This window comes from Lampris incognitus, chromosome 12, assembly GCF_029633865.1.
Source record: "Lampris incognitus isolate fLamInc1 chromosome 12, fLamInc1.hap2, whole genome shotgun sequence".
NCBI classification, from domain to species: Eukaryota; Metazoa; Chordata; class Actinopteri; order Lampriformes; family Lampridae; genus Lampris; species Lampris incognitus.
In genome coordinates, this window is record NC_079222.1 from 14,434,126 (window position 1) to 14,446,513 (window position 12,388).

Genomic DNA, 12,388 nt, shown 5'->3' on the forward strand with positions numbered 1-12,388 from the left:
GCGCGTGCATATACGTGTGCGTGTGCACCAACGTGTGGTACACTTTCTAGGGTCCCGGTTTGGGATTTTGAAAATCTGGTCACCCTATCTAAGGATACCCTACCTTACTTACAGAACTGAAAAGGCTGGATAACCGGTGGGCTGTTAATAGGCTAGTCTATATTTGTTAAAATTTTTAAACGAAGTTTAATAGACAAACGATATGATGATGTCAAACAACATTTACAAAGGCCTGAAACAACACATTAACACTGCTGTTAGCTAGCTAACGTTACTACAGCTAATTGAGCTTGAGCTAGCTACAGAAATTATGTTGCTAATTTTAGCAACCTGGCCTAACGAAACAGCCTTAATGAAACACTATCTGAAATGTCAACAGTTCAGTAACAAATCCAGACAAAACAACACTGGATACTGCCAATTTCGAGAGATATGTGTAACGTTACCTCCTTTCTTGGTTTAACTCCTCGTGGACTGCTCTCGTTGGAATGTGATGTAGACTACCGAAGCTGTGCCGTCGAAGGTCAAGTTCGAGAATAGCCAGTCACGTCTTGTCACCCAAAAATGACTAGTATGAACAGTTTGATTAATTAAAAAAAAGTGTTATGATCAAAATAGAATCATTAGTCTTTAATCATCAGTACGATGTTGATGGATAGTGACTGGACTTGTAAAGCGATGATAGTGTGTATTTCTACATCTTGTCAGAATATACTGTTCTACGCTGATAAATTACAGTTATCTACTGTTATGTTTAACCAACCACTGTTAATGTGACTTAACGTGCGAAGGATGAATATTTAATAGTATTTTACAATTAGTATGAAATACAGTAAGATACTTTTATAAAGCCACAGTAAATTTGCAGAAATTCATTGCAGTGTATCCTGATATAGTGAAACCCCTTCTGCATGTAAATTGATGTCAAAATGTGTCACCAGTTATTAGGTAGCTGGTTATGGTAAACCAGCTCTGAAAGTTAACTTCTCTGCACTAAAGTTGTTCCTCTGTTTCAAGGAGGCTAGTATGGTATTACATAAGGGCACAAGTGGGTATCTGTCATTTAATGTGATTAGAGTGACAAGCAATTGTGGCAAGAAGCACAAGGACATATAACCAGGACAAAAAGTTATTAGAAGATGAACTTGTTTATGCTCAAAGGCAGGATAAGTGAGATTCCAAAATGTCAGTGTAACAACTGAAATTTTAAAATGACCATTAGAGTGTCAGACATCCTTGCATGGATAGAATGAGTGAAAACAAAAACATCCTTGTATAGCTAGACTGAAGACATCCTTGCATAGATATGCAAGGATGCTCCAAGTTATGCTCCTTATATGTTATGATCATCACTGCCAAAAGGAGTGGCAGGGGACTGAGGGGAAACCCATGAAAATATCTAAACATAATGGTATAAAAAGGGTAAGGCTTTTGTTTGAACTCCAGTGACTCTGCAGACCGACTCAGACTTTGTTGGTACGTCGATAAAAGTCTTGTTTTGAAGGATCCTCATCTCATTTGACTGTTTTGCAATTTCTCTGTATCATTGGCCACCACACTAGTCTGCTGACAGTTCAATTGCTTATACTGTTGCCAAAACACCATGAGAGATTGGAGGCTGAAATAGGATATTTCAACTTGGAAATTCCGACCTCGGAGTTTGACTGGAACACAGCATTAGGGTTAAGGTTGGACTCTGCTCTCGATTCGCGTTACAGTAGCATTTTTCAACAAGAGCGCATAAATCGTCAGAACACTGGCCAGCGGGCCAGTCCTACAAATGTGAATGTCCCTGACTGACTGACTGATCATGTTTGACACAACTAGGCCACTGGATCAAGTCACAAACATCATCACTGAAATGACACAATTGGTTGGCGAAGCGCCGAGAGGCAAGAGGGAGAACGCACACAGTTACAGCACCCCAAATAACAACCACTCTGACAAAACACTGGGGAATTCACAAAAGGATTGTGCAGCTTTTGTGGCCACTAAGCACTCGCAAAGGGTGAAATGCACCCCTAAACTGTGCTGCCAAGCAAATAGCATCTCGGTGCTCTGGTGCAATTTGCATGTATTTAAAATAAGTAATATGCATACATTTGGCACAAAATTGGCCCGTCTATGCAAATGAGCCTTATTGCAAAAAAAAGTCCAATTCACAAACACCAGCGCTAATAGCCAGACACAATTAGAGGGAAAAGTGTTAGTGTCTTCATAAAATTCGTGGTAACTGGCGCCCAGACTTTCCAGTGATCGTGGCAGCAGTGACTGTAGCCGGGCGAAGGTATCGTCACACCAGGCATGCTGGTGGGCAGACGTTCTGAAGGAGAATATTCCTTTCTGATTTAACTGAGACTGAAATCATTCGAGATACAGCTTGCCAGGTCAAACAATTCTTGCAAGACTTGATGACATCAAGGATGACATTGAACCTGCCTATTGTGTTTTTAGCACAAAGCCATCATTTTGTGCTTTGCCACATGGATAACTGTAATCAGCCAAAAAAGGGCAAATTGCACTCGGCTGCAAAGCTTTATTGGTATGTGTGTGCTGTAATATCATTTGCGCAATATCTTTTGTGAATCGGACCTTGAGACAACAAAGCCGGAAATACACCCACAAAGGAGATCAGAGTGGCAAAAAAGTGCTACTCTGAAAAACAGGTTTTCTGCCAACGACCCAGCATTAATCTGGAGTGGTGTGAAAGACATTCCCAACTATAGGAGACCCACACTGCAGGGAACCATCAACTGGCTGGCAATCTAAATGGGTTTTTCTGCAGGTTTGAATGCAATCAGTTTGATATGCAAATAGGTGTGACCATTAATTAGATTTACAATGGCCATGAGTACTTTCAACAGAGGCTTGAGAAATAGTTGCAATCATAGCATTGTAAGATGGTGACAGATGTACTTTTAGCCCCCCCCCCCCGGTTTAGGGATGGTCATTCCCTCTTAACATAGATGGCCTCTTTTGACTCCCCGTTCAAATCAGTGTTCCTCCCTATCAAGGATGTGTACATCCTCATCCTTGAAAGAGAGGCCACTGGCCTGTAGATGGGTGTAGACTGCAGAGTCCTGGTCTGATGAGGTAGCTGTTCTGTGTTGTGTCATCCTGTTGTCTGGAGTCTATTTGGTTTCCCCGATGAACAATTCATGACAATCCTCCTGGCACTTAACAGCATACACTATATTGCTCTGTTTGTGCTGGGGGACCCGATCCTTGGGGTGGACCAATTTCTGGCACAGTGTGATTTGGGGATTGAAAGCAACTGAGATGCGATGTTTGGAAAATAGACGTCTCAACTCGAACTCACAGCTCGCCGCTAACTTCTTTAATCTGCTCACAAATGTGTGTTCAAATGTGCTGTGTTCAAATGTGATGTGGTCAAACTTTTGGTTTCAGTGAATTCTCTGGCTGCTGCATCCCGAATGAGCTGGAGTTTATTTAACACCTGCTTTGTCAGTCCAGTAAAAAGTGCATTACAGCAGAAATAGTAGTCTTACTAGAAATAAATGTATGAACCAGCTTTTCAGAGTCTGACTGTGTCAGGAAGCATCTAACTTTAGATGGATTTCTGGGATGATAAAAGGCGGTCTTGGAGATATTAGATATGTGCTTCTGAAAGTTAAGATCAGCATGCAAAATCATACCCAAGTTTTTGGTGTGTGCTCACAAGGTTTTACCAACAGAGGAGTTAACAAAATTGAATCTGGTGAGTCAAGGCCTTGGACCTACTAGAATAATCTCTCCTTTTTCCTCATTTAGCTGTAAAAAAAAATGTTTCGCCATTCAATATTTGATATCCGCAATTCATTGGATGAGGACATTCATTGGGCTAAGGTTGTTGGCAGAAACAGATACGTATGTATAACTGCGTGTCATCGGCATAGGAATGATATGAAATAGTGTACTGCTGAATGATGGACCCAAGTGGGAGCACATACAAATCAAAACAGCAGTGGCCCAAGAACTGTGTACCTGTTCACATTTCAGTACAGGTAATTTTCTTTCTAAATGAAATCTATATGGAACTACTGAGTAAGCAGGGATTCAAACACATCTGGCAGGGAAAATTGCTCTAATCTCTGGTTACCATGGAGACATAAAACTTAATTTCTCTTACACCTCCATGAAGCCCTTTCATTTCCATAGGCCATCTTTGAATACTATAAAAGGTATACTTTGACTGGATTTTGAACTCAGATTAGTGTAGAAAGGTGCCCTTGTTAATGGCATTGTTAATAGCATCACATTCTTTATATATCTTATAAATACATATAATTTTGTTATCCTGTTCCGATGTGATAACTAAGGAGCTGTTCCTTATCTGATGCGAGGGTCTAAGGACAGGATGTTCTATTGCTTTAAAGTCTCCTGAGGCAAATTTGCAATTTGTGATATTGGGCTATACAAATAAAACGGACCCGTTTGAAGCCGGACTCAAAATCAATTCAGCGAAACAAAGGTAATTTTGCCATATGATTAAAACGTTTCAGGCTCCCTGAGGTTATAGTCATTTCTCCTCTGAATTCATCTGAGGAACTTCAGGTGTTGTTGAATGATGGGATTGATGGAGCGAGTGGGCGCTTGCACATGTCTGCTATATATAAAGCCGGGGCTGAGGAAAAGATGCCTGCATCGCACGCCGCTTTTATTTTATCTTGTATATTTTGTCAGTCGCATGCGTGTGAAACAAAGGCATCAGAGCCTGTTATTTCCCAGTGTTGTTTCTTCTATTCCGCTACAATAAATTCCTTCTTTTGTTATCAGGGCAGGCCAGTAAATAAGAGTAAATAGCAAGATATTAAAAAATAACTGTGCCTGTTTGCAATTTGACTGAGGTCAGCCACTGTTGTGCACTTTCGATCAATCTCAAATCAGACTAAAGAGCAATCTCAGATGTTTTTTTTTCTTCCCCCAATTCATTTTCCACTTTATGAAAACCCTGTCCTGACATAAAGTGGACTAACTCTCCATTGTGTGACCCCCCCCCACACACACACATACGCTGATTTGTGATTTATAAAAAAGAGAGGAGGGAATTAAGATTCAAGTCCACGGCTTTGACAACAGTTGTGCTCGGTGTCGTGTCATCTCATAAACGCCAGATCAATGGTGATTTACAGGAAAAGTGGGGGCACATGTGTTGCCCCTGAGCAGAGGCCTGGGGTAGGTAATAGGTAAATAGTATTCTGAGGACGTGTGCCCGAGAGTGAGGAAATGAGACTGCAGAGAGTCGAATGCCTTTATTAGACATGCCATGAAGGCATGTTGACCTGTCAGCTCTTGATAGGCTCAAGTGTTTGTGTCCTGCTGCAGTTAATTTGACTTCCCTGCCCCTCTTCCCTCACCCACTCTCACCTCAACTCACCCACGAGACAAGTTATATCGCAGTTTTTACCTGGTTGTGTGTGTCTGTGTGTGTGTGTCTTCCTGTCTCAAATTCTCTATCTCTTTCTTTTCCCCCCTGCTGTCTTAGCCAGACATATTAACTCCTAAAGAGGGCGGTATACTTACAACGAAGAGGGTTTTGCCCAAAATCAGACCACAGTCTGACATGATGCGGCAGAGAGATATCTGTACCCATTGTCATAAGTTCTGTGTCTTTATAATCCCTGCTTTTTCTGCAGTAGGGGCATTTATCCTCCAACATCATTAGTCTTAAAGAAAAATGGGGAAGTTGGACATAAGATTTCAGCGTGGACGAGGCTTCTGGTTAGCGTGGTTGTCTGTTCCGTTTCCTACCAACATGGGGATCACTGGTTCGAATCCCCGTGTTGCCTGCAGCTTGGTTGGGCATCCCTACAGACAAAATTGGCCGTGTCTGTGGGTGGGCAGCCGGATGTGGGTATGTGTCCTGGTCGCTGCACTAGCGCCTCCTCTGGTCGGTTGGGGCGCCTGTTCAGGGGGGAGGGGGAACTGGGGGGACTGGGGGGAATAGCGTGATCCTCCCACGCGTTACGTCCCCCTGGCGAAACTCCTCATTGTCAGGTGAAAAGAAGAAGCTGGCGACTCCACATGTATCGGAGGAGGCGTGTGGTAGTCTGCAGCCTTCCCTGGATCGGCAGAGAAGGTGGAGCAACGACCGGGACGGGTTTGGAAGAATGGAGTAATTGGCCGGACACAGTTGGGGAGAAAAAGGGAGAAACCCCCCCCCCCAAAAAAAACAAAAACAAAAAAAAACTGGTTTCAGCATGGCGATATAAGAAGAGGTAATAAACAAGGGCAGGTATGGAGACACTTACCCAGAAGACAACACAACCAATCATTTTTAGACCAAGTGCAGATTTTTCTGCATTGGGGGCTGGTGTGTGCCAACTGTTCTGGACAGAACGCCTGTGCATGTTGCCGAGGCCGAGGCCAAGGCCACCCCCCCCCCCCCCGCCCCGCACACAAGGGCTTTTGCCTCAGCAAATAAGAAAATGTTGGATTTCTGAAGACTGCTTTCTCAAATGGAGACAGTGAGCAACGTAACAAGTCAGAATATTCTGGACCAGTTTTAGAAGATTTAACAAGGGGTCTCGAGTGTCAAGAAATGGACTAGTTTGACAAGCAAGCCTGCTTGAAATTGCATGTCGCTGAAGCCAAAGTGGCAGTTTTATTTTGCCTTTTCTCCTCAAACATCCCACCCCTCTTTCTATGGCCCATCTCCATTTGGTTTTTGCAGTAAGTGTACAGCCAACTTTAACACCCCCCCCCCCCGCTCTCAAAATTCACTTCCATGATTTTGGTGCAACTAGTGGCTCTTGCACACCACTTACCGTACCCAATACCTTTGCCTTCAAAACCCGATTCCAGTTATGATCTCTTCTGCCATGTTGACCAACATGTCCGGCAATCCGTCTCTCTCTCTCTCTCTCTCTCTCCCCCCTCGCTCGCTCGCTCGCTCGCACACACACACACACACACACACACACACACACACACACACACACACACACACACACACACACACACACACACACACACACACACACACACACACACACACACCTGTAGGTTGGTGGTGCCAGCAGTCAGCCCAGTAAGAATTTGTCCCTCCAGCAGTCTGGCAATCGTTGGGTCCTCCACCTTCAGCGAATCCTGAACCAGCTGGGTCACATCCACCTGCCAATCGCTGCCCAGCAGGAGGTCCTGTTGGCCCAACACGTCCTCCTCCACTGCTCCCCCTTCAGTTTCTTTGCCGGTGTCAGCCACGAAGTGTGTAAGGACCCGCATGGTGGTGCTCTGGTACTGGGCCACACAGCTGATGTCTGTCCTCTCCTCCTTGTCCTCTTTATCATCATCACCCCTGTAATCACTCACCCTCTCATACCTACAGAAGTGTGGGAGAAGAAAAGAGAAACAATGGAAATGAACACGTGCTGCAAGAGCTTGTTATAAAAGATTTGTCTTTCGGCATGCTTAAAGGAAAATTCTGTTTTTTTTACAACCTGAGTCTTATTTAGTCCATTGTGCATATCAACAATGATATAATTTTGGGGGCGTCCTGGTAGCGTAGTGGTCTATTCCATTGCCTCCCAACACCAGGATCTCTGGTTCAAATTCCCGTCTTACCTCCGGCTTGGTCGGGCATCCCTACAGACACAATTGGCCGTGTCTGCGGGTGGGAAGCCAGATGTGGGTATGTGTCCTGATTGTTGCACTAGTGCCTCCTCTGGTCGGTCGGGGCGCCTGTTCAGGGGGGGAGAAGGAACTGGGGGGAATAGCGTGACCCTCCCACACGCTCCGTCCCCCTGGCGAAACCCCTCACTGTCAGGTGAGAAGAAGCGGCTGGTGACTCCACATGTATCAGAGGAGGCATGTGGTAGTCTGCAGCCCTCCCCGGATTGGCAGAGGGGGTGGAGCAGGTCCAGCTGGACATAGCCTTACAACGGTATCTTACAGGGCAATTGCACACTGACTTTACACCTGTCCTTTCAACAACAACAACAGCAAAAACAAAGCCCTGGTGCCTCAGTTGCCTGTGTACATGATCTCCCACTATCCATGACTTTCCACTCGCACTGGCGGGTAGTTCCGCGATGGTCACTACTACCTGCAGTAAGTAAGATAGTCAGTGCTGAGAGTTAAAACCAGGACGTAGTTCAGCAATTTCAGGTTATACTTTTTGACTTGCACCTTTGTGTTCACCTCCAAATACATGGTTTTGATAACTGGGTTAAATCAGACTTGTTGAAACATGGCTGATTGCTTATGTTCAGTTGCCCTGCCATTGTACAGCTGCGTGTAGCAGTCGTCCCATTTCCAAGCACTCGGCCATGAAACTGGTGGGTAAAATAATGTCGTAACTTATGCACAATGGCAAAAACTGTAAAAATAATACCCTGCTTATAACGATGAGTCCGCTTAAAGACAGAAGGTTGATCAGCTGGCCCTGTGGTGTGGCCATAACAACCTGGAGCTGAACACGATCAAAACAGTGGAGATGACAGTGGACTTGAACAAATTGCCCCCCCCCCACCTCACCATACTCAACAGCACGGTGTCTACGGTGAAAACCTACAGATTTCGAGGTTCCACACTCTCCCGGGACCAAAGGTGGGCATCCAACATAGACACAATGATCAAAAAGGCCCAGCAGAGGATGTACTTTCTCTGTCAGCTCAGGAAATTCAACCTGCCTCAGGAACTGTTGATTCGGTTCTACACGGCAATAATCCAGTCTGTCCTCTGCACATCCATCACTGTCTGGTTTGGATCAGCCACCAAACAGGACAGGGACAAACTTCAACGGACAGTTGGGTCTGCAGAGAAAATCATTGGTGCCAACCTGCCCCCCATTCAGGACTTACACACCTCCAGACTCAGGAAACATGCAGGCCCCTGCAGACCCAGCACACCCTGGTCACAACTTGTTCTACCTCCTCCCCTCTGTTAGGTGCTACAGAGCACTGTACCCCAAAACAACCAGATGTAAAAACAGTTTCTTTCCTCAGGTTGTCATTCAAATGAACGCTCAACAGTGTCAAATAAATCCAACCATCTTGTACATACTGTACTGCACATTGTATACTGGTACACTCTGTCATGTCCATTTACCCCAGGCATGTATGTAAGTAACCTGCTAACATCTATTTCAGCATCTCTGATATATTCTCTGCACCACTGCACTTAATCACCTCGTATTTCGCCTGTATAAGTCAATCCTTGTGTATATATCTGAAGACTGTTGTGTTGTAGTGTTGTTATTCTATTAAGTACGCCGAGAGAGCCACGGAACATGATTGTGATTCTGAAATAAATGGATTTATGCTTTAAAGCCTGCAGCCCCTGCATCAGTTGATGTGAACAAGAACACCTGTTCATTTCAATGTAAAACCACCAACACTGGCAGCATCCAGCATCTCTCCCGTCTCATCGTGTTGACACGATGAGACGAGAGTTTTAAGGAAACTGTTCTGTTCCTAGGTGTCGACATTCCTACAAACTCGCATTTTCTATGGGTTTTGGCTGGTTTTACAGAGCAGTTGTAAATATAGCGCATTTCATATTTGACGGACGTCAGCCAGCACTACCAATGTGTACTACAGGAGACACTTGACTAGAGTATTTTGACTGTGCTCTGTGTCTGCAGCGGTGTATGGAGGCCATCAGCGGTACTGAAATACAATACTTTCAGTTTGACTCTCTTTAATTTCCCTTTTTGAAAATGCAAATAAAAAGGACAATAGAGTAGAAAGAAAAAGGGGGATCCCCTCGAGAGGATCACTCCTAAGTCTCAGCAACTCTACTCGTTTTTCTTATACGCCGAAGATGTTGACTCTCGCAGCACTCATCATAGCCTGGTTCAAAGCTCATCCGGCCCAGGGCCACAGCCAAGACTTAAGAGCCATGGGTGATGGTGGTGTAGGGGATGAGTTTGATTAAGCTGTAATCATGGTTTTGACAAAGTTGTATTTTAACTAATCATAAACATAAACTTGTTCAATTTGTCTGGGACTTCAAATCTTGCAGCCAGCTCTGGCATGGCTGTAGGCAATAGCTTAATGAAAACAGACATAAAGCAACTTTCCCCAGTTTGGAAACTATGGGAAAATCTCTTTCTCACCTTTTCTCACAGATCGATCCATGTGCGGGAATTGGAGTAAACATTCCCAACAGAGACAGAGTTCACTCAGGGTATGTTGTGCTCTTGGGTCATGGGGGGTGGGTGGGGGGTGACATGAGGCATTTCTATGCTCTCACTGCACTCCTGCCTAAACGTCTATATACAATTGTATTACAACGTTACAATGTAACAATTTCATTTAGCGGACGCTTTTATCCAAAGCAACGCACATCTGAGCATTAACACAACACAAGCAAGGATCTGGTCAGGAGATAACAACGCACGTAAGTACCAAACAAATAGGTTTAAGTCCGATAGGACATATAGGTGTCAACAGGCAGTGCACAAAGGCAAAGGTGCATAGAAGTGAATTTTAATCTTTTTTTATTATTATTAACACCATCAGGTGTGGAGGTGTTAGAGAAAGAGCTGAGTCTTTAGCTTCTTCTTAAAGATGGAGAGGGACTCAGTGGATCGAATGGAGCTTGGTCACTCGTTCCACCACCGGGGAACTACAAAAGAGAAGAGTCTGGCCAGTGACTTAGGGCCCCGATGTGGCGGAAGTGCCCAGGCGCCTTTCATTGGCAGAGCGTAGTGAGCAGGACTGAGTGTAGAGCTGAATGAGGGAGTTCAGGTAGGCGGGAGCCGTTTTAGTTGCTGTTCTGTAAGCGAGCGTTAAGGTTTTGAATTTGATGCGGGCAGCAACCGGAAGCCAGCGGAGGGATAAGAACAGCGGAGTGACATGTGTTGTTTTGGGTTGGCTGAAGACCAGACGTGCCGCTGCGTTCTGGATCATTTGCAGAGGTTTGAGAGTGCGTGCAGGGAGACCTGCCAGTCAGGAGTTGCCGTAGTCAATGGGTGATATTACAAGAGCCTGTACCAGGAGTCGTGCTGCATGCTCAGACAGGTAGGGTCTAATTTTCCTGATGTGTATTACTACTAGGGACAGTCAAACAGGGCTTTTACTGCATGGTGGGAAACCATGATTTTATGCTCTGTAGCTGACAATATGATGTCACATGTAGACTTGAATTACTTTACATGACTGCAATATTTCAACACGTATAGAAGCCATACAAACGAGTTTACAGTTTAAGAACTGATTCAGGATTTATTTGAATTTTATATTAAAGTGAAAAGAATGTGCTGAAAGACAAGGAATTCTCTAGCAGAAGTCCTGCTGGAAAAACACCGTTGTTCTACCTTTAACGGTTTAAATTGTGTTTTGCTATAGCTGTACCACATACTTGGCCCACTTATATTTAGCAAACGTAGCCCTTTTGGATGACTTACTTTTTAATACCTCTACTTTTGTTTCTACAAAAACTGAGAAAAGAGCACAGTTTTATATTTCTATGTGGCTCTACCGTAACACAGCTTAGGAAGAATAGGTCACATTTATCACCACAGAACTAAAATAGAACAGAAGTTGGACGGCGGCATAATTGGACACCTGAGCAATGGATTTCTAAAACTTTATTGAAGTCATTCCACTCTGATCCGATGTATTGTCCTCCGCTTCATTCTCTCTTCCTTTTATCTGCCCTTTTCATTTCACTCTGTTCTATTGCACTCTATTGGACTCTATTCCCAAGGCAGTCTGTTTTAGTCCATAGCGATAACCTCCGCCGGCAGGGCTGCAGGCAGCGCTATAGGTGCTCTGTGGTGACAGGTAAAGCATGGCCTTGAGACACGAACCCACTTTCACGAGGCAATCACTGACCATCTGCAACGACTGTGGCTATTACTTTTACTCATACCACCACTCTGCAGCATTCCCTCTCGGTTCTCCATCATTTTAAACCCCCTCATCTAAGTGTGTTGTGCCTCCCTCCACTTTTTTTTCCCTTTATCATTCTTTGCCTTTTTGTTTTTGCCATCATTATTTTATTTTTCCAAAGTTTCCTTTATTTTTTTTTCTTCGTTTCCGGTCTCTCCTTCTGACATTATCTATCAGCCAGATGGCTTTGTGTGTATCTGTGGCATCGGAGGTGGTGGAGGTGGTGTGATGTGACAGTGACAGCTTCCATTAGGTTTAATGAGGCGTGGCCGGTCAAGCAGAAAAACAGGCTGACACGTCAACACTGCTTTGGCCCAGTCACCTGGCCAAGTTCCTACTCTCTCCTTCTCCATCCCCTCCACTTCCATCCCTCAGCCCTTCCACATCAGCGACAGGGCGGCAGCCTAAATGGGGCGACATTTACAACTGAGGGCAGAAACGGCAGCCCAGGCCATGTTCGCACTAACAGATGACAAGTAAGCCAAGGTGTGAGAGTGTAATGAGCTGGCTTTGCACACGTGTGACTGTGACACAGAACACACACACAGGAA

At 44.6% G+C, this 12,388-nt stretch overlaps 1 protein-coding gene across 1 annotated transcript in view; it reads right to left on the minus strand.

Annotated features, from left to right (window-relative positions):
* Positions 1–12,388, minus strand: part of si:dkey-112m2.1 (transmembrane protein 132C) — a 231,583-nt gene that overhangs the window by 13,459 nt on the left and 205,736 nt on the right. The window contains exon 7 of the mRNA XM_056291212.1: positions 7,000–7,321. Coding sequence (XP_056147187.1) covers positions 7,000–7,321 — 322 coding nt within the window. The remainder of the gene's footprint in view (positions 1–6,999; positions 7,322–12,388) is intronic.